We start from the raw sequence: 27150 nt of genomic DNA, 5'->3' as shown, positions 1-27150 counted from the left end.
GTAAAATTTTCTTACTACTCATGAATTCAAACATCAAACGTAAACGTACCAGTGCAGTGAAATGCCTTAAAGCTTAAATGTAAAACTTGCAGAACTGGAAGCTGAAATGCACGAAGAAATTAAGAGTTTAAATAAATTGCTAAAATAACTTGAAGCTAAAATTTTAGCTTCCAGCTAGAAGCTAAAAGTTGACTTTCTTTATACATTTCAGCTTGTCAGTTCTGTATTTAAGCTTCCAGGTTTTTCTCCTGTGCAGAGCAAAGCATTTCAGCTTTACGATTCTTCTGGGTCTTAATTTGACATTTCTACATTTCCAGCAATGCTTTGAAAATCAGTTCAGCTATCAGCAATCACATGACAGTTTCTTTAAGAAATGCAATTTTTCCAGTTTGTGTTAAGTTACTTCCTCATTACTGTCCATTATTATACTCAGTGGTCACGCATGCTAATATCAGCTATCGCTCAAGAGACTACGGGTTCAGTAATTTGACTGCAGATTTCAAATCACCATTCATGAGTTAAACAATAAAGATTTAAGGAATGTAAGATGTATTGTCACAGCAGATATTAGTCAGAGTAACACTGATTTGAATAAAATAAAACAATGATAAAAAGAATATAATTTTTCACTTTACTTAAAAATGAAGTTTTGGTCACCTTTCCTGTGTAAGAAGAATGAAATTTTTGGGGTGGGGAGGTGGGGGTGGGGTTACATATTACATAGGCCTGCATGTCAGCTTCCAAAAACCCATATGGGCTGAATCCTCAGCTTAAACAAAAGTGATTTGTCATTTAACACTTGATCAATCCCAGTGAATGCAGCTACTGTCCCACACAACAGGGGGCAGCAGACATTTAACTTCTGTGTATTACACCACCAACCAAGAATGTGTGGGTGAGAGATTAGTAATGGTGTCGTGCCTGCCAGACAACAGCGTTTTGGTTTATATTTAACGAGGAACCTTAGCACCAGACTTTCACTTCTTGATTTATTCTATGTCCACAGTTTAAGTCTACCATAATACAGGAATAACAAAGTCTTGTATTCTTGTGTATCCCAAATGATGAACTGTACCACATTACCATCACACTGGCGTCATATTGCCTCACAAATTCAAGAGATTTTGCATACATCAGTGTTAGTAGAGAGAGGGTTTCCTTGTTTGGCTGTTTTTTTTGTTTTCCTTTTTACAATTATCAATTGCAAAACACACAATAAATTAATAAATTAACACACAAGCAATCAGCAAATGGTCTACAGTAGTAGCAATAACAGTGGTTAAGAAATGATGTCTACTAGTACAGTACGTCAACCCAGTGACAGTCTGACAGTAGATCTGAGCAGTGTTTTCCATCTTGCCCAGTCAGGCTGTCATTGAACATACTACAACTCACAATCTACCACAACACATACACAGCTCTTCTGCTTACAGCGGATCTCTCCAGGTAATAAATTACACATCCATTTCACTTCAGACTGACAGGTAGACAGGCTTTTCTTCAGTCTTTTCGTTCCTCTCAAGCTCCCGCTCTTTGCGAATCACAGTTCACCTGGGAAGGGTTTTATCAGTGCAAATCAAACTGCCAGCCTCCCAATTTCACGTATGGATCCTAAAATTTGTGGATTAAAAAAACGAATAAAATACACACTCACAATTTACAGCTTAATTTAGCCTGACCCCATCCTTGTGAATATCACTTGCTTACATTTATGTAGAAAATAATGATAAAAAGAATACAAAAAAGCAGTAAAAAGGCTAGAAAAACATTAAGAAGTGAGTCTTGATGAAATAATGAATAATACCATCGAGCACTGTATGGCCACACTATTCATATTAAGATCAAATATGGATTGACCCTTCAGTGGTTCCAGCCCACAATGATATACTGGACCTAAGCTGAACTAGAAACTGTTCATTCAGTTGTCCTAAATACAATATGACTCTTAAATGAATAATATTGTGAATAATAAAATTTCTCCGAGGCAACATTTACAGTATAAACTGAAATTAAATTTTAACAAATAAAAGAGTTTCGGAAATTAAGAAAACATTCTTTCCTCAATTATTTTTAAGTGACTACGATCACTGGCAAATCTTCATTGCGGCAGGTTGCCCCTGCGAGCAAAGCACAATGTCACATTACTGTAGTGCACTTTTTGTCTCAGACAAGCGCATCAAATTTCAAACAGTCAACAAGATGCACTGCAAATATGTCATTCTATTAATAATTTACATACAGGAAACAATTATTCTTCAGAGACAACGCTGTAGTGTGTGCCATATCAAAGACATACATCAGTGAACGGTTCAATTCCGGAAAGCATAAATATGTTATTCTCCTTCTGCTTAGCTCGTATTTATGGTCTCTAGAGAGAAAGAGGGAGCAAGATAGAAAGAGGATATCTGGAAAGTACATCTCCCACTTTGTTTTATTTTGTCCGACTAAATAATTTTCTTGGTCAGTACATTTTTTACAATGAAATGTATTGGAATATTACCTGAAGTGAACTGACCACCAAAGTCAAACCAACACACGAGCTCTCTCGTATGCCTTTTCTTCATTCTGTACATCTGAACATTACTGAATTTGTACCTGCACTGAAATAACTGGCCTGCCAACCATTCTGAAGGCTTTTAAATATGCTTTGGGCTCATACTTAATTGAAACTGAGGCAGCAGCCACGTACAGTTATCATTAGGGCTTCTGAAACAGGCTGCATTCGTAAGGCTGTATTTTTTCCCCCCGTCCTCTTACCAGACATGCACTGCTAAGCTGAAATGATTGCCCGCAGTGAAAATAATCTCTTCATTGCTTCTGCAAGACTCAGCACAAATGACAGATTGAAGTGAAAAGAGAGAGTCTGCCTGCATGCCAAAACTGGAGTGCATCTTGGCATTCCTGAGATCAGTAAGCATACTCTTACAGTATATTAATATGGTAATCGACCAGTTAGCCTCTGCTGCTCTTTTAAATGGCAGCAATTGGTTAAATTGTTAAATGTAAAAAAAAAAAAAAAAGAAAAACTGTCGCAGTGGTGGTCAGTGGAACAGCTTTGATGAAACACTTGAAATCTGTAAGGGATGGATTGATAAGTGAGGCTGATATTTCATACACTTTATCAGTTGTCCATACTCTTGTAACAGTCTGCACGAAGAGCTTTGGCAAGGTGTTTCACTTGTATGGCCTGAAATCCTGCATTTTAGCAGTGCACTGCAGTAAAAAACATCAGGCATAAGATAGGTTATGGCTTATTGTCCATATATTTCAGTCTTAGTCAAGCCCAACCAGTATTTACAGTAATGACAGAAACATGATACTGGAGATGCTTGACTTAAGATTGGAATTTTGTCTGATTTTTTGGGTCATTTATTTGCCCACATCAGTGTCAGGACTTGACCCCCTTGGCAGGTTCAGTAGACTGCCGCACATCGGTCCACTCCTGCATGGTGCTTTGCAGTGCCTGGGTCTTTTCCTTGTCAACTTGCACATAGTCCACCTTCTCATCAGAGGTCACAGAGGATGTAGAGGGCTAAAGGATGATAAATAAGGTAGGAGTGAGATTCTGGCCTGAGGGCAGACTGTACTGTGGTAGAAATAAGAGCAAACACTATTAGAAATTAAGTATCAATTCAATATCATTTGTTTACTTTTCTGTGTGGGCTGGGCGACCCAGGCTGAAAGTCCAGTGCTAGGTAGTCCACGTTGCCACACTTCCTGGGGGCCGGGCTGCTGGTGCCACTCACGGCTGGGGAGGTAGACGCTGGGTTCTGCTAATGGGGACAAGAAGGAGGTTTCATTCACACAGGGTGCAGTCAGTAAGTGTAGCAAGCAAACAAGTGGATCATTAAAACAAAGAACACAATGTGCTCTCATGACCTCCCCTCCAGCTACTGGGACTCACCATAGCCACATAGTTCTCCTCACTATCTGCAGAGTCGGTGCTGGTGATGCTTTGTGTCGAAATTGGACGACAATGCTGGGAGGACATGGAGTTCATAGCGGGCCTGAAGCAAAGCAGACAGAACCATGAGAGCGTCTACCTTCTGCCCTCAGGCAGAAACAAAATACAACACAAATCTGTACCATTAAAACTGTGTGTATGTGTGTGTGTGTGTGTGTGTGTGTGTGTGTGTGTGTGTGTGTGTGTGAGAGGCCCTTTGGTAACTTAGCCTGAATAATTTATATGAGACTCACATGGGCCGTGTCCAGGACATGGTGACTGGGCTCTTAAATGGCAGCTCATCAATGATCCCATTGTTCTTCAAATCAAGAGGTGTTGGCTTCGCTGTGGAAAACAAGACCAGACACTGTCAACAAAAGCCATTGTCTTTGTCAAAACAATAAACAATGCAGACTTTGTAGCTGATTTGGTGCCAAAAATGTCAATTAACAGAAATGAAAACTCCATGCTTTTAGATCAGTAGAAATTTTGCTGTCAAAAACTTACATTTCCTGTTAGGTTTGAGGTTGCGGTTGATGGGTGGTGGCGTGACATCACTGAGACGAGTGGGCCGGTGACACAAGGAGGCGCTGCTCCCCTTACGGGCAGGTAATGTTGCAGAGAATCCTGGGAAATCAAAGTGATGGGGCCCAGGGCTCATAGGGATGTAGATATTCTTAGGACTGTCAGCCTGGGCAGCACTGAGCGGTGAAGAGCCAGGATTCATGGGCACATAGTTGTCATCGGAGTTCCCGCTGTCGGAGCGAGTCAGAGGGGCTTTGGTTCTCTGGTGTCAGAGGAGACAGAGGGCACACGACTCTCTTAAAGTCACTGGAAAACTACAATAGTCATTTGGAGCAAATATAGTTGAAATGTGTTTTATGTCTCTGCTGTTTATGATTTCACATCAACAGTATCTGCTTGAGGAGGGAGTGGAGTGACAACCCGGATTCCCAAAAAACTGGGACACTGTGTAAAATGTAAATAAAGTGTTGAACCTTGCCCCATCCTTTCATGTGAACGACTGAGCCTTTCGAGGATGCTCCTTTCACACCCAATCATGTGGGACTGAGCAATTTCAAATCACAACACTGGCTTCCTACAATTATGAGAACAAGATAATTGATTGGAAATATTTTTGTGCCGCATTCCCTTTCGCACTGATGCTCTTGTTTGGTCTTGTGTTATAGGTCCAGTGCACCCCTTTCCTTTACAGGGGTGCCCCTTTGCCCTTTTGGCATGTTTAGTTCAGCTAACTGTGGTCAAGTGAGTCGTTGGTTGTTGTTAGTATTGTTCCAAACAGTAAATTCAGAATAAACATCAGCAATAACACTGATGAAATAAAACATTAAATGTATTGTTCTTGCAAGTATATATCAAGAAAGGCTGAGCAGATTATCGCGTCATGTTTTATTTATGTTTTACACAGCGTACTGACCTTTTCGGAATCAGGGTTGTAAATTTAGAGGGTGACTCACCAGGTAGGAGCTGAAGCCATCATTGACAGACTCCACAGACTGACCTGAGTTGTTAAAATGGATGGGACGGTGATGGCTGTTAGTTTCAAAGGAGGAGCCTGTGGAGAGAGGCGAGGAGAGAAATCAATATTTACCACTGACTTCGACTCTTAAAGGAATAAAGAAAAAAAGCTCCTCAAGTGAAATCTTACAATGCAAAACCTACCTGGCTCGAATATTGTACGATAATCACTGTCATAGAGCCCCATTTGAATAAAAATGCCTGACATTTCAAAGATTAAACTTGTGTTGCTAATGAAACAAGCAGAACTCAAGTGACATTTCATTAAATGCTTCACTGGGTTATAATTAGCCTTTGCAGCACAGGTGTGCGAACAGCCTGTAGCCTCACTAACAAGGGTCACAGGTCAATTCTTGTCGCCAGCTATATGAGGCCTGAGCATGGGCTTGGCAAAGCAGAGAACACAACATCATAAGAAGCAGTGCATTGTGTCTGCAAGTGCTTTTTTTTCATTGCTTATCAGCCTGGAACGAGGCATTCTGGAGCAGGCTGAATGGCTTGAATTTCATTAGCGTCTCAACAGAACAGTGTCTGCTAAACTGGCCCGTTTGTTTCTGTTCAGCTCTGAGAGTTAAAGCAGCAAAACCAGAGATAGAGGAAGAGGGAAAGAGAGAGAGAAAGAAGGGCAGGAAGAGGAAGCACACAGTCATTGCAATACCACAAGAGAATGGACTGATCAAGTCAGACTTGCGTTTGAAAAACAGGAAACAGGTGAAATGCACAATTTCAAAAGGTCTGTGTGAGTGAACGTATTGGGAAAGCAGTGAAAGCACAGTGTGCATTCAGCGTACCTCTGTGCAGCCTGATGTTCTCCACAGCAGGGAGAGTATTCCTGCGTGGGATCACGGACACTGCAGACGTCATCTCTCCGTTTTGGCTCTCTACTGACTGGGGACTCCCCCACTGCCCCTCTGACCCGTGGCCAGGTTTAGGGGGCCTGGGAGGAGGAGCACAGGAGGACTCAGAGCTTGACGGTGTCAAGGCATTGTGATTTTTATCAAACGTCCGTGGGATCTGGTAGAAGGAGCCAGGTGGTGTAGGAAGGTCATAATTGTCAGTTGGACGCCCGTTGCTCTGCATGGTGGCGAGGGCGTTGCACGGCGTTTTGAAGGTGTAAACTTCTTCATTCTCCAGCTCAGGTTCACCTAGCAGACTGCTGTGAGATGGTGCCTCAGAGCTATAACCCCGTGGAAGCACGTAACAGGCCTCCTGGGGGGAGTCATCATGCGCCGGTAGCTGGTGTTTTCCTGGCTTGGGCAGGCTGTAGAAGCCGTGCAACTGGGCACCCATGCCATTCAGACAGTGGGAAAAGCCGTGGGAGAGTTTCTGCACTGCAGAGTCGCTCCCCACAAACAGATTGCTTCGTGTGGCCTGGGAGAAACTGGCACTCCTGCAACATGAATGAGACATACACATATACACACATTAAGACTTTGTACCTGCAGAGCCACTAGATGGCACTGTAGCTCTACAAAGGAAGCTCTATAGGTCACAGCACACATTTAAAAACCTCACCTCGCCATCAGTGCCTGAGTGCCTTTACACACCTTTATATTCATTTTTCACATTCCCTCGAAACGCTGGTTCGTTTTACATGTTTTTCAGTGTGTCGACAGGAGAGGACATCCATGTTTAGAGGGAGAATGCAACGACTTTCCCACAGTTTCTCAGCCTTGGTTAGGCACCCCAGGGACATGCGTCATTTACTTCAGCTCCTTTGTAGGGCTTGACCTTGAGTGCCAGCTAGAGCAGCCCTACAGCTTAGACATTTCTAGCCAGTTAGCTGACCAACGGTACAACTTAGTTGGCCAATACAAAACTAAAATTCTCAATGAATCGTTTCTTTATGTTTGTGCACTCTCCAAAAATTACATGCATTTGTGTCAGCTACACTGCAGGTTTCCGATGATTAGGTTGTACGAGTAACAATTTTAAATGAGAAATGCATCACAGTAATGCAATTAATATTGGCACAACATTTTGCTCTTTCTGACTCAATTCCTTTCTCATGTCAGATGGCATGCTGTCTTTCATCAATTCTTCTTCTGTCTCCTCAGGATTTCAATCATCAATCAATAATTTTGTTCATTACTCGGCCTTCAGTCATTGCAGCAGCGTGGGGGCTTTTTCCATAGATTAATTCATACCAGTGGTCATCAGACCAGTGGAGCTGCTTTCTGACATGAATCATACCGCACCACCAGATGCCTGTCTTAATTAGCAGAACCACAGAGCAGAAGCTGGTGAGGGAGTGACAGAAATCTCTGCATAAGGCTGATGAGATGGATTGTGAGGTTTGATTTCCTGGGCTTCACAGAGGTCCTACACAGCAGATTTATGTGCAAATCGTGTGGCTGAGAGGGCAATTCTGCCCTGTGTGAGTCTAAACCTATAGGAGTGATGAATTGCAGCCTCAACCTCATTGATCATCTACTGTGCCGGGCTATCTGCTGAATGGCATCATTATTAAAGCTGTCTTTTGATTCTTGAAAGCAGGCATGACGGCAGCGCGAGGTGAGGTGAATGTTAATGGAAAACTCAGGAGTGCATTTAATATAAACACTTGGCCCTTTTGCTCTCTGGTTTAGCGTATAGCTGAGACAGGCATGCATGTCCGTATACACACAGTAACTCGAGTATTCACACCTTCTGTCCTGCATATTTTGTTTTTTTAGTGCTTAAATGATTGATTGACTAATTGTTTTGACACTAGTATACTTTTTGCATATGTTATGTTCATATTTAAATAATTATCAATATTGCCAAATAAAATTACATGCTTTGAGTTTGAACTTAAAACTGCTGATCCCCACTCATCATGAGGTGTTTTATCATTATCATTATTGATTTAGTTAGCTTTCAACAAAGATTTATCACGCACACACACACACACACACACACATATACAAACAGGCACAAAAAGCAGCTGAATACATCCCCCTCCCATAACAGTAGTTCTGACTCTTAGGGCTTTCTAAACTGAGGAAGCACCATAAACCTGTAGGTTGACCTGCATTAACGGATAACAGGAAACTGACACAGGACGCCACAGGGTCGTGACCTTTACCGTGCACTCTCTGTCTTCCTGCTCATGCACTGGTGGAGGAGGAGGTAGTCCTGGGGTGCACTGTTAGACAGGGAGCTATGGTGAGTGTGGCGCACAGGCTCATCGAAGGTGAAGAGGACTGGCTGGCTGGAGTGTATGGGGGCAGAGGACTTGCGTTCTCCAGTCAGAGGAGCCATGGAGACGGTGACATCTGCTCCAACAGAACGGGGCATATGGTGTAACCTGCCATCTGCAGACAAGAGAAATTGGAGTTATTGATTGTTTGACCCACAACATGTTTTTCTTTGTTTTTTTCCTCCAAAACCCATCTCAGGTTTGTCTTCAGAACTTAAAAGCACTCTTCTGCAGCTTGGACAAACTGTGCAATCTGATGTTACAAGAAAGCAACAATCAGCCAAATGACATCTCTCAAACATTTTCCTTTTGTTGTCAAAATCTTTGAAGTCAAAGGGCAGTGCGCAATTCATTTGAGAGCTTTAAGCCTTTATTTGACCTTGCCTTGCATGGAGTCTTGTATTCAGTAGCTTTCAGTCTGCTCACTAATCAATACAGAAGAGGGATCTGTCTCAAGGGAGGAGAGAACACTGTACCCCTCCGCAAGGCTGCAAGGTTTGAGTGATTCAACAGCACACAATCCAAGTTATTTTTTCGACCAGGGTCAATGAGACTTGTGTGATTGTACTGGGTTGCCCGTTGTTTTGCACAGTGTGGCCAACACAGTCTTAGAGTCTTACAGTTTCTCTGTCAGATCTCTGATATCTGCATTGAAAGGCTACAAAGAAAAGACAAGTCTGAGATGGGGATGCTGCAAATAGACCAGGCAGGACGCCAAAATGAGGAGGCGCACACTGAGATGTAGGAGTAGGGAGTGGGCGGCCCACTGATCCATCGACCCATGGTGCTGCATGCAACACTAGCTGATGGGAGAGAGGAAAAAAAACTCTAGCAAACATCTTTTGCCGATATTAATCTCTGTCTTTCACTGTACAGTAAATAGAAGTTTTTGCTTGAGCATATTTACACAAAAAATAGACAAAATAATTTCAAATTTGGGATGCAAGTAAATGGACTCATTTATAGATTAATTATTTTATTCATGTCTGTCCAGACTGCAGGCTGTAATGGAAATTAATTTTGACATGTACGTCCCCTGTCAGTAACATGTTGTCTTCATTTAGAGACTGTTTTTACAGAGAACAGAGGACTGTTGGAAGGCTTCTTCACATGGTGCCAAGGACAATCAGCTGAGGCTTCACCAAACCAGAGAGTTTGTATGTCTTTACATGCTTGGCCAATAAAAGCTGATTCTGACAGAACACAAAGACAATACAAAAAATTATGAGGCCAAACTGAAGATGATGTTTTACTGTTTGGATATAGAATGTTATCACTTCATTATTTTATTCTGTTAGATATTTGTGTGAAATCTAGACAGAATTAGTGAATTAATTCTTAATGTGTGAGGTTTTTGACCTTTTGACCTTTTTGGTCGGGAATACTGCATGTGCAATGTCTGTAAAAACAAGAATTTCCCTCCAGGGATTAATAAAGGAATTCTGATTCTGATTCTGATTCTGATTCACCACCAAAATCAGAGGGACCACAAATGTGGTGTGTGTGCGCGCATGTGGGATGGCTGGGCGGGGTTATTCTGGATCCCAGTAAGCTGAATGAGGTCACAGCCACGCCTGAGGGGAAAAAGGCCTCGGCTGTGGGGTCTCCAGGCCAATGGACATCAGTGAGATGCTCATGCCAACAAGCTACACAGGCAGGGACTCCCCCCAGTGATCTTCAATTACACCATTGTTCTGAGCCATTCCACTCTCCCTAGGCCAGTCAGGCATCATCTCCTTTCTCCACAAAAAGCTTTGTAAAAGCTTTCATCCAGTCTGGCTGGACTAACATGGGTAGATATATTGATTTGTTGTAGAAAGACAGTTCCTCCCCTCCCCTGCCAGAGAGGAGAGCTGCATATAAAAACACATGCAGGCCTGATGATTAAATGCTAAAGGCCACAACAAAACTTCAAAAGCAAAATGTAACCTTGTTAATGAGTTATGAGTGTGTGTGTGTGTGTGTGTACAGGAGCATGTTTTTCTGTGTGCCCTGAATAAGTTTTGATTAACTGTCGTACATGACTGTCAGAATCAGAGGGAGAAGAAAGACGACTGGACCAGTCCGCTGATGGAACAGATCTACATGCCTCATCACTGACACTAATGGCTTTAATGATATATGTTACCCCTGGGAAGCAGTTCTATCAAGTCAGTGGAACCACAACACAGAAATAGAAAGAGGAGCAGAAAATATATCCCCAGGTGCTTCTTGGACTGTTCCCTCCACCGGTTAATGTACTGTGACACTTAATGTAAGGTGGTAAAATGTTTATTAAGCAAAGTGAGGAGTAATTTATCATACTACAACTTATGAGAAAAAGTAACAAACCTGGGAGGGGCTGACACAAGTAAAATAAAAGCTAACTCCAGTTTTTTTTTTATATTTCCAGATGTAGTTTTCTCGAAAACTAAGCTAAAGCCTGGACATCGAACAAGGCAGTTAAAAGACACAAAGAGCTCTTCCCACGACATCTTGAAACAAACATCAGAGCATCAGCAGCAATACATTAAAAGACCCCTTTGGTTGGTGAATGACATACGGCTACTCTGGGTCAAAGAGCTCCTAAGTTCATGAGCAATTTTCCAATTACGCTCTATCATACATCACCTACTGTCTCATCTGCTCTGTGGCTATAATCTAATAGAAGCCGGCTGCTGGTCTCAGGAGGCCAAAATTAGAACCCTGCTGGATCAGCAAAGACAAGACCGTCTTTGTAGGGTGCTCATTTCCTCAGTCCAGCCAGAATTAGACAAGAACATATGATAATCTAATCTGAAATGAGATACAAAAATAGAAAATACCACTAACCTATTGAATTGAAAGGATGTCTGCTGGAAACATAAAGGAAGGAGGACTATTTGGATTTTCTCATTGCAGCAGTTGCAGGCTTTTCATGAGTATTGCAGTCATCCCTTAAATATGACATAAATGATAATCATCCAAGGTACACGCTGTCCACCTGCCTTCAATCTGAGGACAAGAAAAATGCAATTTCCTTAATGGTTTCAAATCAGATTGGACTTCAATATATAGATGCAGGGCTGAGACAGCTACAGTGAGTGCTACAAATTAACCTCAGATATGTAAAGGCTCTACAGGGTGGCCTGGTGTTGGGGGAGGCCATATTGTGGCACAAAGGTCAGGCAGTAGGACTGAAGCCCCCGCCCCACATGGATCCTGACAAAGTGACCTTGAAAAAGGTGTCCACCTACTCACTCAATGTGAGTCAACCTCAAAAAAACAAACAAAAAAAAGCACCAGAGAAGTATATACATACGCAATTTGTTGTTCTGCACGGACCTGCCAGACCAGTGGCTCTTAAAAGCAACACTGAGTCCCAGGAGGCCACACAGTGGGGTCCATTTACATTTGTGGTTAGCGGGGGGTTGTTAGCTTTCCACAAGAGTGACATAACTGCATAAAGGAGATGCTAGCTGCAGCACAAATGTGTTAGCTAGACACTGAGGTGAGCAGTTAGCACTGAGAGACTGCAACACTCAACAGGAAGAGGGAAAATGGCATCCTCGCTCTGCTAGTTAGTCTGAAGTGGACAAAGTGAAGTGGCTGTCAGTGAAAAAAGTAACATGGCCTATTCCCCTTTGAAAACGGCTCAGAAGAATATTAAGCAGAGCAGAAAAACAGGAGCAGTCCCTGATCACATTACTCCCCTGTGCCTGCCTGCTCCACAGCATCATGTGAGCACTGCCCCCTCAACCACACTGTGACATTAATTTGCCTTAAAACGCTGGATTGATCGATCAAAAGGCCCAGGATTGTCTGGGAGAGTCTAAAACAGCAGCTCATTTTCGACGCTCTGACCTCATTTCTGCAAAGCGATGGGTGGATAAATACTGTAACTGTGCAACAGCAGGGTGGACTCAGACGAAAAGTTGAGACAATTTGTGGTAAAGGTTGGGTGTTTGTTTTCATTTTCTTATTGGAGAAAAAAAATCAAGACTCACCTGGAAAGGGCTGTGCTGCTGAATGCAGCCTACCAAGCCGAAAACTAAAGGGAAAATTTGGGTTGAATCTATTCCCTTTGGTTGTGTGGTAATTTAATTAACTGAGACCCAGTTAGGCGATTATCAGTTTTTGTGGTAAAGTGTCAACTAAATGTATGCAGATCTGTTAATGGAAATATACATAAAAAAGGTACAATTCTGAATCATTCCAGTGATGTTCTTCACTTCACTTCACATATCATTTGGGGCAGATCGATTGAGGTAAAAGAATATAAAAGAAGCAGCAGCAATTTCTTCATTGATAGAAAGCAGACTGCACTCAACATGCAGCCATACTGTAAACAGCAGCCCACTTTAAGTTCCTCGCATCTAAACAGTTACATGGAATATCCGTGCACTCCCGTACACAGGAGGCAGCTCTGCACTAACACTACCAGCCTACCAATTACAGTGAATGTATTATAGTGTGACGGAAGAGGGAGGCCAGTCTGAACGACAGAAAGCAGATTATACTGCAAACTACTGATTACAAGATGCAGACCGGGATAAACATCTTCCTACACCAGTTGAATTGCTTATAAACAGTTTTCCAAAGAAAAATCCCATTCTGAAAGAGTCCATTTTCAGTTTTCATTTGACCATAGGCTGGGCGGCAGCCCCCAGTTACAGTGATTGGCTTTGCCACAGGCTGGTACTAAACATGTCATTTGAACAACTGAGCTGATGCCAACTTAAGCATGAAAAATGGCTTCACATACCAGCAGAATCTGCACACATAAATCCACAAACACCATCGTCCAAATGAATCGTGGACTGCAGTTATTCTGGTATGAACAAGAACTGAGGGAAAAGAAAATGCGGTAATACGGCGATCCACATATGAGCAGTTAGCTCACCTGAACCATGACCTGAACTGCACTTCTGAGCCGTTATACGAGCACAAGCTCGATTCTGCAACATGCTCATAATGTTGACATGAAATTCTAAAAGTCTGTTTTGATTTCACAACATTACGCAACTTCAAAGAGACTCTTCTGTTTTAAGGTTCATCTGTTGCCAACACCAGTCACATTTTAACTGACTTTTCACAGGCACAGCACTCACCATTGAGAAGAACAACAAACAGTGACCGCAGCTTCACTATCTTTCAAGGAGGTTCCTTTTCTAGCATTCATGGTAAGTCTAGACTTCATACAGAGTACAAATCTCTGCCTTTCTTATGAAAGAATGAGCAAATGGGGAAGTTTTAAGAAAGTTACATTTCCTCCATAGTAACATTTCCATTGTTTTCGAAACTAGCAACCTCGATGCCAGGTCATGATTACGGTGATGCTGATTAATTTCACAGAGACGCATTTCTAACACTGAGATGTACATCTGCAGCCCACAGATAATCAATGTGCCTCCACAGATAGTGTTTAATGCAAACTGAAAGTGAAAGCGAAAGATTTTGTTTGAATAAATCTAATTTCTTTTCGATTCCTTTTTGTCAAAAACATCTGAGGCCACTGTTGGAAATGCTGGTTTAGTAATTATAGTTTGCCTAAAATTTAAATGGAAAAGCAATACTCATGTCAGATTATTTCCAAGAGAATGCCAGGGAAACATACAAAAAAATTAGAGTGGGAACTGACATACAAAAAACACCTCATCCCTTGGATGAGATTATCCTCATCTCAGAGTTCAAACAGCTGGGAGAGAGCAGAACAAAGCCTGTGATTGACGAGATGATGTTCCATTCATTAGATTGTGCTCGAGGGTGGGTCTCCCTGGGTGCAGACACACGCCACACGCCCAGCCATCAGTGTCTGATAACAACAGCACTAACACCCATCAACAGATTACGAGAACAACCAAAACATGGAACTTGTGCGTACATGACCACGTAAGGTCATCGGAGGAGCTGTAATGAACGGTTACTATTACCCACTGCAGTTCAGGCTCGGTTTAAAGTCTTGCTTTTGGTTGTTTCTTCAGAATCAAACCAGTGAAAAGAACAACTGATATAATCAGCTGCTGTGTTACAACAAATTGTCAACAAAGCAAAATGCACCACTGAAAGCGATTCATGAACATGATTCATATGCTGCACATTCATTCTGTGCATTCTGTGGGATTTCTTTGTTTTATTGTTTGAAAGAAAGACATCTCACCCGATGATGGGCATAGTGTGTTCTAAAGTCTCTGGTTTCCAACAGTGACTTCAGATGCAGACATTGGTATTGTGAGTAACAGCGAGCTGTCCTGAGACAGTTCTGTGGCAGCAGAAACCTGACCTTCCAGTGCCGTGGAGTCTTATTATTGCAACAAAAATCGATGTAGAGGAAGGGCACTTTGGGAGGGGAAAAGGCAAGGAAAATAGTCACAGTGTATTTTTGTGTGTGTGTGTGTGTGTGTGTGTGTGTGTGTGTGTGAGTGAAAGAGAAAGAGAGAGAGAGAGAAACAAAATGAGCCAGTGAGAGTTAGAAAGAAAGAATCTTGCTTTGAAGAGTCGTGTAAAACTGAGCTGCAGTCATGTGGTGCCCTTTGCCAACCTTCCTCACAGTCCCAAAAGGCAGCTCACTATGGATGGCAGAGGCCAAGTCTGACTGACAAAAGGTAAGTTCAGATCAAGGTTCTTCTGTAACACTTGTATACTCCTTACTGTTGGCCTGCTTAATCCCTTGAACAATGATTTTAGACTTCCGAGTGGCACTGCAGCAGCTCTGACATTACATCCAACATGCAACATCATGGCTGCTGAAGAAAATCAGCATGAATCTCAGACCAGCAGGCTGACTGATGTGTCTTGAGTCTGGTAACACCTTATCTTCTCTCAGGCTCTGTATAAAAGCTAACTTGGTATGTGCATAACTCTATGTTCGTGCTTCTTCTGTTTGTCTCTGTAGGCTGGTGCAATTTGCATAAGAGGAACTAAATTCTCAGGCGCTTTTTTCCAGCGTAGTTTGTTTTCTTTCAGAGAGGGAATTCCCAGTCTGTTAGGTGACATGCTGGCCCAGACCTGCTACTGTTTGTTAGAAGGAAAACCCACAAACACTGCTTTGTGATGTTTGTGAACCGTTTGTCCTTTGTTAGCTGCCATTACCACCTGCATCTCTGAGTCACGTTCTCAAATCCTGATCACAAAGCTTACAAATACAAGATTCAGTATCGACTAATAAAAGCTTAAGTGTGAAACAACAGTTAACGTGCTCCATGAGCATTACGTCTTCCATGACTCAAAGATCAAGATCAGAGATGTTGTGGGAGGAATACTAATGCAGGTAGGAAGTGTACGTCTCTTATATAATCTGTTTCAGACAGTCGCATACACGCTCACGAACATCAACTTCAGCATCAAAACACCTTTTAGGGAAAGACAGTTTCTGTCAGTTGGACTGGGCTAAAGCACAAATGTACTGAGAATTTCCACATGACAAGGCCATGTTGTCGAAAATGGAACTTGTTGCCACATGACTACAGGAACCAGGATGCTTCCTTTGCCTTCTCAAAATAAGCACTGCTTTGATAAAAATCCCTTTGGACCGCACACTCACAAGCAGTTCTGAAATATTTAGTCAATACCTTTATCAGTTGATCATTAGAAAGGATTTTGACTGGCCTATTGTACAACAAGAAGTTATTTCAAGCAAGCTGTGTGATTAGTTTTCCAATGGCTCAAAAATATCTACAAAGCATTAGCTAACTCTACACTGGAACAATGCTGATAAAAACCATCTTGAGGAGGTGAGTACTTATTTCCACAGCCACACTAACAACAACCTGATACAAGACTAGGAAGCAGGCAGGAGGAATTCAGAGGAACAGAGGGATGGATCCGCATAAAAGTCAACAACTTATGCTTCAGAAAAGGGAGGTATGTGTTGGGACTGTTCTTAAGATTTATTGGGTTGTGTGTGTGTGTGTGTGCGTGTGTGTTTAAGAACACTAAACAAATACCAGGAAGATACAGCACATCTTTCTGAGTACATAAGTGAACAAACACAATCAGCTGATGAGTTGATCATTTCACGGCAGCAGTGGGTCAGATGGTTTATTATCCACCTCAAGATCTGCGATACTTCTCCAAATATAATTCTATGCTTTTTCACATAATTGAGACAGTGGTAATGACATAATAGGGAACCAGTGGTAAGCATTTACGTCTTGGAGCTACAGATACATGAAAAAATAAAAACAATTACACACCCTTCTATAGTGCTATAAGAACAGGGGAAGCTTATATCTTTTATTATTTTAAGAGAGTTACATAAAATTTTCACGCCTATCTAGAGCACTGAAACTTTTGTGACTTCTAAACATAATTTGCCGCCTACTACAACTGAGTACGGAAAATGCATTTGGAACAGTTTCCCACGATCTTTCTCACAAACATGAATCAAGCATTTCAGTGAGTTACATCACCAAAAAAAAATCTGCTGTGATGCTTTGCCTTAAAGCAACATCAAGTAACTATTTTACCTCGAAATAACAGCCTCAAAATCATTTTGATGGTACAATGACTTTTAATAAGGATAATGTTGCCTCTGCCATCCCAACTCTGAGCCCCAGTGAAGTGTCTAACGCTCTACGGCACTAAGTCACATGCGACCATTTCAGTACAGCTGAATCATATGTTGTGCAGTTTCCTGACGGGCATATAGCTTCGCTTGTTGCTATAGTAACCACTGGCTCTGCTAGCAAAGATGTCAACTGGCTACTTTTTTCGATCGTGAACAATGTTATCTCAACAAATGTACGTGTACAGTTGTCCATATTTATGACAGCGATGCATAAGTGCAATCTGAAACTGCAAGGTCGCCAAATTCTTGCATAACGTAACCACTAATACAGTTGTTGAGACATAATTGCCTCATGACGCCAACACATTTTCCCAGCCACGCCCTGCTGGCTACAGTTGATACAGTTTGAGATTCATGACAAGACCTTGATAATAATTAAACCTGGACCTGGGGAACCCCCCCCCCCCCCCCCATGATGAGAGCATTATTACATTCTCCACAGCTGTTTTTGTTTTTTTTTATTCCACACCTGGACATGTTGCATGTTACAGATGATCAACCATGTGCACAAAGATTAACGTCCACCACCTGCCAGATGGCAGGAGAACAACAGCATGAGTGCAGTCTGGATGGGGTTGGAGTAAGAACTCTTGTGAAACACACACTGCGCTACACACACTACAGCAGAGAGATGCGCTGATGCCACAAACATTTAAATCTCTAATATCATGAGCTGAAATAACAATGGAAACACTGACTACAGTTTCACTGGCAAGAGATCATAGCATCATGTAATTTAGATAATTTAGATATAAAAAGGCAAATCTATGTCTCAGAGATGAAAGGATTGCTCTTCCCCACACAAAGTTATATTACATAAGAACATCAGTGCATAAAAATGTCATTAGCTTGTTTGATGCTTTTATCCAATATGTTTTAGGTTCCCATTCATTCATTTTTTATCATCCATAGCAGCAGAGTGAAACTGACGATTCTCATACAAACCACAACGCATCAATTAGCCAAGAGGACTTTAACAAATTATATGTATTATTTATACTTTCAGCTGAACATTGTTCAAACACAACACCTAATATTTCACATCCAGAACAACAAGTTAGCATGCTGCCAAGTGAGATGCCTGGTCAGGCTCATTGTGTTTCCTGAGCTTGTGACAAGTCATCTTTTCTCCACAATCCAAAATATTTTCACACCTCTAACGTATTTCCAAGAGTAAATATCAACATTGTTTTATTTTTAGTTGTTCACCATTATGTGCCTGGCACTAACACTGTTTGAATGTTTAGAAAAGAGACAAAATGGTGACACAGACATTCCAGTAGAATTTCAAAAGAAAGGCACATCCTAAAGATGATTTTATTTTGATCACATTGGATGGCAGATCCATTGCTCATCTGAAGGTGACATATTCAATCACTACACATTATAACTTTGGAAGCACGATTTTCTACTATACAATTGAATTGTTTGAACGTTTAAGCTAACCTGAAAGAAAAACAGGCAGAAACAAACTATAAAAGTCTTAGTGAACTGACATGTTTGACTGACTTTAGTTCATCTGAGATGTTTTTAAGAAACAGGACAGGTCAGTTTTGCCTACCGTGGTTGTCGTCTGACTGGTTGAACCCACACAGCTGGCAGATGGAGCGGACCCACTTGTTCATCTCTTCCTCAGTCTCAGCTACAAGATAAAAGGTGCGATCTGAGGTCTTGATGTCAAACACAAAGCTGTCCTGGAACTCCTTCCTCTTGAAGGTCAGGCCAGCGTCCACCTGCTCACAGCAGTGTAGGTCGATGACCCGGATGGGTTTCTTGGAGTGGTCGTTCTTGTAGTACTCCAGAACATCAGGGTCACCACTCATGCGGCCACTGCGGAGTATGAACCAGCGTTTCTTCCATGCCTGCAGAAAGAGATTGAAAGGTAAAAGCTTGAACTCACTATGCACAAAAAAAGCACTTACACCGTGGCCAGTACAGCCAAATCATATTTATGTGCTGATAGAGAACGCCAATCCTTTAGTTCTAATTTTCTCAAATATTATTTTTTTCATCTAAGCAACACAAAAGCCATCTGCATTTCAAATAATCAACAATTGTATAGAATTTGTTTGATTTCTTACTGTGTGATGCAGAATGTAGAAAAACTAAAGTCTGTTTACCTGAACTGTGCTTCAGCAAGCATGTGGTTGTATGTGGTTTGTGTGCATGTTGGAGGCTGAAGGAGGGGGGGGGGCAGCAGGTGTTTACTCCCTCACAACGAATTTCCTGTGCTGATATCCCTCTGTGAGCTAAGAGAGAAGCGAAGCTCCTCCATGACAACTTCATTACAAGACTGCTAGCTCCTCCCACTTCAAGATCCAGTAAATGGCACTGCTTTGGTCCAATCAAAACCAGGCTATATCTGCATATGGTCTTGGAGCATGTAAATAAACATCCCTTGTCATAACCACATGAAAGGCAGCAGAAGTACACACTTCAACAATGCAAGCAGTCATGATGCAAGAGCAAGACACCTACAGTGCAAAGTGTTGATTTCACACCAACAACACCATTGTTGTACTTGTGAAATGGAAAAGCGTAAAGGAAGAACAGTGGCCTTGATTACAACGGCTCCATATGTGTTTTCCAGTGGCTGTCTTAAAGGGCCTCTGTGCTCAGAGACAAAAGAGGAAGACAGGCCAGGAAGGGAAAGGGGGAGTTAAAGGGGGAGGATGAAGGGGGCTTTTGGACATCTGCCAGTGATGCACTTCCGCCAGGCAATGCAGGCTGCTGACACACAGGATCCTGCAGGCCCCTTTCTCTCTCCATCAACACAGACCCTGCCGCAAGGCTAACTGCCTCACGCCCCCTCAAACCAGACCGACACCACACAGGCACACAAACACACACTCACTCACACACACACACCCCCACACACACATAGGGCTGAAAACTGTATTTCACTGCATCTCTCCTATGCTCTCCAGAGGGTTTATTCTAATATTCTCTAGAAATATACATGCCTAATTTTTTTTGCATCTTTGCGATGCATCTCAGAGGCAAAATCAACGATGATGAATTAGACACTTTGGTTTCAATCCTGTCCTGGTATTGTTCTGAGCATGCTGGCTGGCTGTCACACTGCCATGGCTTACTGGGACATATAGAATAGAGCCATCTTTAATGTTATGCCTCTTCTTTTCCTAACAAGCCAAAATGTCTGCTGTGAAAAAGGCCTATTCAGGGTGTTTCTGACTTTACGTAAAGCTGTAATCTGCATTCTGCTCTGTGGTCACTGCTGTGGCCTTTCTGCATCAATCCGCAAGACTGCTCTCTGCAGTCATGCTAGTTATTGCTATACTAATGCTAACTATCAGGATTCTTCTCCCCAAAAAAGGTAAAATGTTACTGAAATGTAATTTTGACACGCTGCCAGTTCAGTTTGTCTTTTCTCTAAGAAATCAACACAGTTTTTTTTTCCAGGAAATGCAGGATGTGATCTTATCTTCTGTGTGTAGCTGTGTAGCTGTAGCACGCACCTGAGGTATTGGGGTACAAGACTTTTTTCATTTTCTTTCCTGTCAGACTGATACACTGATACAAGCTTGAGGCAGTACAACCTTAATGGTGTTATTAGTAAGAGATGCTCTGCAGTGTGGATCTTACCACCTGCCCCGGTCTCAGGGAGCAAGAAAAAGAGGTTGAAAAATAATAGGTTTAATCAGCACTATCTGATGAATTGAGCAATCATGTGAAAACAAGTATTAGGTCATGTCTCAGTATGGGAGGCTGTTATGAATGTTCATTGATGCAGATGGTGAAGGGTGTGGGAAAGTTGATTGCAAAGAAGTCAACAGTTTCCCTCCTTAAGATTCCTTCTAAAAGATTCCAGCTGAGTGTGAACTTCCTTATTTAATAAAAATACAGTCCAGTCATCACACTCCTCCTGAAGAACAAACACATAGCATTGCATACGTGTTTGTTCTCTTTGAAGGTCCACAAAACTCTTTGGTACAGTGCCACTGCACCGTTCAGGGAGGAAAACGCTATAGCCCCATTTAAATATTATTGCCTTTTCTGGAAAGAGAGAGCATCACTTAATTGAGACCTGGAGCACTGCCCAGTTTCGAGAGGTCAGTGCGACCCAGCTGGGTTATTCCTGGCATCCTTCAGCTGCAGCCAGCGTATTAACCCAAGACAGCAACATCTCTCAACCACGGAAGAAATACAACTCATTTATGAGGCCTTATAATACTAAAAATAGAAAGAGTATTTTCCACAGGAAAAGCAGTAGCTGCCTAATTCAGGAACAAAATAATTTACAGTTTGGTCTGAATGAGGGGGTTGAATATTTCACTTTCTGCTAAGCAGTGATCCCACATGGAAAATGAAGGAAAAGTGCATTCATAAGTGCATTCGGTTTCAAATCAGCCCCTTCAACAGCTTTTCCTCAGAGAGAGAAAGAGAGAGAGAGAGTTTACTTCTTTCAAAGCTGAGCGAACTTCCCTGGCCAAGTAAATCATGGGGGAGGAGGACACAACAAAATGAGCTAACGCACCCACCGCCTGTCTGCAGAGCATGTTTAAGCCCATCGATCACTGTTGAAGAGCTGGGAAGTGAAGGCTGAAGCCGTAAAACTAGGCTGAACTCTCCCGACTCTTTAACTTTCCCCTCCCCCTCATCGGGGCTTTGGTTTCAGCTGAATTGCTGTTGGGGGAAAGAAAGGACTCTGCTGAGACACTCTGTCCTTGTTAACAACTGGACTGGACAGTCCACTGGACCACTGAGAAAGCTGTGAGCCAGGCCACTAATGACAGTCCAAACTAACACTGACACAAGTTTTAACTCCCATGCACTGGCATGTGTTCATCATGTTCTGCTGCTCTTTTCACAGATGAGATCAAAGTCAAATAAAGGTCAAATGTGAGAGGGAAAAAAGAGCAACACAACCGCAGAAAGTACAAAACAAAAATTCAACTCTTCAAAAGCTTTCCAAAAATGTACGTTTAAAAACTCTCAAATCTTCTAGCTACTTTAGACTGTTAAAGTTAAAGTAAAAAAAAAAAAAAAAAGATTGCCTGCCGGGACTCAAAGCCATCCAAGAAGAAGAGCAGCCATCCGTATCTATGAGCACACAGTGTTTAGTCCCTTCAGTCTCATTCAATCATCCCATAACGACTTGATCTTACCTTGTTCCAACACAGTGTCATTTGTCCTGCGCTGATGGCAGCCAGCTACAGATACAGAGAGAGCACAGTGGAGCACAGAGGATAACACGGCTGCTTCTATTTTAGATGACTGGGAAGGAAAACATCTAATAACAAAACAGCACTAAACAATCTTTTGAGCAAGTTTACTTCTAAAAATAGGATCAAAACTGGTTTGTCTTGCCAATTCCTTTTGTTTCTTTTGCATGTGGATAAGCACACGTTTCACTCTATTTTTGGCGCACTGCAAACAATGATGTTGTGGGAAAACAAACAAAAGCTCTGCGTTCACAGATATAAGAGGAATACAATTGTCTGCTACGTGTTTATAGTTCTCCACGGCTTTATACCTCATTTTAGGGGATAAATACACAGTGACAGCTGATAAGTCACAGCAATCATTTACTGTATTTGCACATATCTAATCCAACATTGTAAAAACATGCCCAGTCTCATTGTCTCTGAACCCCCCTCATCACTGTGCTGTCCTAGTAACACAGACCAATAAACTTAGAGATGGTTGTGGCCTGAAACAATTATCCAAGGTGTGCCTTTTATAGCAACAGAGCACTACAAAGTCTGTGTGTGTAGTAGTAAGCTGTGTCAACACGCTGACTGATACGCATCAGGCCACGTTTTTAAATGTACATGAGCAAACATCCAAAATAAACAAGTATGTTATCCACGTTAGAGGTTAGAATAGTCTTGTTTATCTCCTCCTCCTCCTCCTCCAAACGCAGGCGGGCGAGGAGGAGGAGGAGGAGGAGGCGGCAGGTTGCCTCCTCTGCCTTACCTGCTGCTGCAGTACACACACCGCACAGCTGCACAAACACCGGCACTGTGGAGCTGCAGCAGACCCTTACCCCTTACGTAACCACGTTGCTTGTGTACATTTTCTCATCAATTGCCAGGTCATGTGTTGCGGCAGGGAGTCGGGCTGGATGCCTCGGGCAACATGTCTCCCGTTTGATCCGAACCGCGTCAGATCTGCGAGCGAGTGCTGACACACACACTAGCAGCGTTGTGATGAGGTGACATTAAAATGCACTGAAGCCCTTACTGCTTAGTCATAGACAAAGGTGGACGGAGAGGGATCTCATCAGAGGTCCTGCTATTCAGCTTCTAAGGGATGGGACAGAGCACGAGGAAAATTAAGGGAGGGGGGAGAGAAGCAGTCGGGGGGGGGGGGGGACTTTAGTGTCCAATTTCAGCCAATATGGACTCTCAGCAGTCCAAGCTTAGTATGAGATTTCACATATCTGGAGTACAACGTGAAAAGAAAAGAAGATATTCTTTGAACTTCATGTTTTACACTGTATTTAGGCAAAGATCAGCTGTTTGCACAAAGGCTTTTAATGTTTTCAAACCCATTTTTTTTTATCTTGATCTTTCAGCAGAATGCAGCTTGTGACCTTGTTTCGTAAGCATAAGTAATACACTGAATGACTCAAGGAGACTATCAAACGCTCACGTCAGTACGATGCGGCTTCTCATTTCGCTCACCTCGACTGGCTACTGGTTCTGAATGGGTGCAATATTTAGCTCATCAGTAAGTTTGTTTCTTGTCCCTTCTGGTGCCTTAATAGGACTAGAATTCCATCTTTTCAGAAAACACCTCTCTACAAAAGAACAGCAGTGAGCACCACTTTGGAATGCATGAATTAAAGGAGTGATATAATGGTCCTGATTGTATGAGTGAATGCCCACACACTTGTGATTCTGGTTAATGTGGTGATGGGGAACAAAGCTGGATGTGCTGCGGCAGACAATGACGACAGAGCCCTGATTATCTGCTCCTAATCAATAGCAGGTCACACGTCAGCCCACATTCCAGGAACACATGGGAGTTTCAGCAAGTGGGGGAACACAATCCACTTCCATTTGAAGAATACTGCCTGGCCATTCAGAACAAAAACTCTTTCAGATTTGCACTGTAGTACTTCCTGAGGTTTCCTAAAAAAAAAAAAAAATGATGAAAACAGAACATGAAGATGCCCTGTTTTACTAACTCGTGCTGCAGCCTGAGAATCTACTGAAAATATGCCTTCTTGTCTGTGCTTGACTGGTGTCACTTATTTGTGTTTACCTATGTGACATCAGTTTATGTAACTGTGAGCTTAAATAAACCACCTGACCTGAGAGAGCCTGGGAAAGCTGGACATCTTACAGTTGACACACCTCAGCTCTGAGCAAGATGTTAAGCAGACAGCTGTTCCAGACAAAGTTTATAACACATTTCTGGAGAATTTCCAATAAAATCAAGTCACAAACAAAACAGGAGTCCAACAGCGTGCCAACAATGTGTGGCCATTTTGCACTTGCAGCAGCTCCAGCACATTATCTGCCTGAGCGGTGAAGAGATCCAGACCCTCCTGGGTTGGACACGACTCTATCCGATCCGTGTACCCCGGAGGAGTAAACACGGAAAGATGTTAAACAGAATTGCTACGACTACAAAACTACAAGCATTTATGTCCAGAGGATGCATTAGAGCACTGATGCAATTTAAATCAAACTGCTCAGGTTTCCCAATAGTCAAAACACTGACCTTGGAAGGCCGGCAGCTGCAAGACATAACACATGCAGATAAGACCCAAACAGGCCCATAAATTCCTGTGTGTTAATAAAGAAGGTGGGAGGTTAGCCATGGAGTGCCAAGACAGACAAGGTCCTCTCGAGGGTAAGAACACTTAACTCCTGATGTTTCCCTCATGAATGAAGTTGCCAAGTTCACGTTCTCCTTTTAAGCAAGACATCAGCTTCGAAACGCATCTAAGGCCTGTAGAATAGAGCCTGACGTGATTCAGCTGTCAGGACATTATAGGAAATATGGCTCCACGTACAATATCACCCTGTGGCTGTGATGGAAAGCCTCACCCTACAGGTGTGGCGATGATGATGATGAAGAGAGATGCTGCATTTGGTACCTACAGTCCTCATTCAGTCACTTCGTGAGAGCAATGATCTGTGAAATCCGTAGCACATCCTATGAAAAACAACCTCTCAAAAAGCTCTCAGTAGATATAATGAGCCTCAATTTGCAGTTGAACACTTCCATCATTAGGAAAATGAATAATCTCTCGCCATGTCTCTGTATCATCAAATAGCTCGGCTTATTTAGCGTGAGCCCGCCTTGACAGTTTGACTAACGGGGAGCATTATCTTTAATCAGAACTCTTTGTGTCACTTCCCCTGCCTCTGCCATCTGCTGCGGCTCATACATGTCTGTGTGTGGAGGCCATGCTGTGAGCATCTCCTGGTCTCTCTGACTCACAGAGTGGAGACATTTTCACACAAGGGCAAAGTCTGACCTGAGCACCTTAATCCGTCCCATCGCTGCCTCAGCTCAGACGCCTGTTCGCCAGCTCAGTGCCTGCGAGGCGGCTCACCCCACTCAGCAGAGGGCATCGGTACCGCCAGCCACTGATGCTGCATTCAGGAACTTGCATGCATGACGTACCATCAGCAAAATAGACTGGAAAATGCATCATGTGACTGGAACACAGCACACTTTTCATTAGTAATGTCTACATGTACACTATACTAATCATCACTATTTATCAATACAGTATGGAATCTGCATTGCACCCCCTCAGTAATTTCACCTGATAAACAATTTTCCGGTGTTTAACTGTAATAAATCTTTCATGAATGAATTTTAAATTAAATGAGTCATTATGTTATATTTTACAAAGGTATTTTGTATTCACTTATTTCCTTCTGAAAGCTTTCTGACACCAAACATAACCTGACAGTCGCATTCCAATAAGACGGGAGTCAATGCTCTCCGTATTTAGTGATATCACAAGACACCATAACAGTGTATTCTTTGACTGCATCCCCTGCTCTGCTCTCATTTCTGTAAAAACATGTCACAGCATCCCTGGAAACTTGAAAAATGGACGAATAAACCAGACTAGGAGATATTTAGCCGAGCTGATCGTTCATCATAACTGAAACAATCAAATTGAAGTATTAAAATGATTATTAGAGGAATGCATTAATGTGATCACGTAAGATTTAAACATCCAGATTACTTATTGCCTAATGCTTCTACTTGTTTTTGGGTTGCGAATTTCCACCGCCGAGTGCCCTACGTGATCCGAAAACCTCGGACTCACACGACCTTGGACAAAACAGTCAAAATGTTCTAAACTTTATTCTTATCCGAGTTTCAGCTGTAGGAAATTTCAGTTCCTGAACTGCAATGACTCATCACTGTCTGGATCTGTCAATAGTTTGTATATTTATGCAGAACTGAACACAGAGAATTAATGAGGTTTAACAAAGGCCCAAAATATTCCATTCACAGAGATGCAATTGACATTAATCATATTGGCTACTTGTATTGCAACGTCATAACATGTAAACATTTTTTTCCACTGTCTCACTGTTTCCTATTATCACTGCTATGCAGAGAAACTTGTGTGAGCATGTAGCTGTTTCATTTTGACTTCTACTATAACCATCTACCACACCATCAACCAAATGGCACTTGGACATTTCCAACACTTACAAACTACTGCAGCAATTGATCACATGAAGCAGAAAGAAGACACGTCGCAGCACCCCGATTTTAGCATGTTTACAGCTGTTAAGTGTTATTTCATCATGCAACCACAGGTCATACGGTAACCTTGGCGGGTTCAAAAAAACAAAGAAAAAAGCCCTAAATGACTTTCAGCTCCCATTGTGTGTGTTGTGTTTACCTTTTCATCACCTGTAAATCCCCCGGTCAAAAATCTTTGTTCTTGTGTTTGTTTCTGAGGCAAGTGGGACTCTGCAAGCTTCCCTGGATTATTCTGTAACACTT

General features: G+C 42.3%; 1 protein-coding gene across 3 annotated transcripts in view; it reads right to left on the bottom strand.

The window, feature by feature from the left end:
• Positions 1 to 974: 974 nt before the first annotated feature.
• The window catches only part of gab2 (GRB2-associated binding protein 2), a 32510-nt gene continuing 6334 nt past the window's right edge, over positions 975 to 27150 (bottom strand). The window contains exons 1-10 of one of the 3 annotated variants that reach the window (XM_046389719.1): positions 19311 to 23513; positions 18752 to 19052; positions 8550 to 8778; positions 6274 to 6872; positions 5422 to 5519; positions 4451 to 4730; positions 4198 to 4288; positions 3905 to 4007; positions 3651 to 3773; positions 975 to 3532 (exon numbers count right to left, since the gene is read on the bottom strand). In XM_046389719.1, coding sequence (XP_046245675.1) covers positions 3389 to 3532; positions 3651 to 3773; positions 3905 to 4007; positions 4198 to 4288; positions 4451 to 4730; positions 5422 to 5519; positions 6274 to 6872; positions 8550 to 8778; positions 18752 to 19013 — 1929 coding nt within the window. In that variant the 5' untranslated portion in view covers positions 19014 to 19052; positions 19311 to 23513 and the 3' untranslated portion in view covers positions 975 to 3388. Of the gene's footprint in view, positions 3533 to 3650; positions 3774 to 3904; positions 4008 to 4197; positions 4289 to 4450; positions 4731 to 5421; positions 5520 to 6273; positions 6873 to 8549; positions 8779 to 18751; positions 19053 to 19310; positions 23514 to 27150 lie in introns of those variants that run through there. The other 2 variants (XM_046389718.1, XM_046389717.1) reach the window with 2 other exon arrangements.

Source organism: Scatophagus argus, chromosome 5 (assembly GCF_020382885.2).
Source record: "Scatophagus argus isolate fScaArg1 chromosome 5, fScaArg1.pri, whole genome shotgun sequence".
NCBI classification, from domain to species: domain Eukaryota; kingdom Metazoa; phylum Chordata; class Actinopteri; family Scatophagidae; genus Scatophagus; species Scatophagus argus.
Note: the sequence above shows the minus strand (reverse complement) of the source record. Positions and strands in the feature narration are given on the sequence as shown.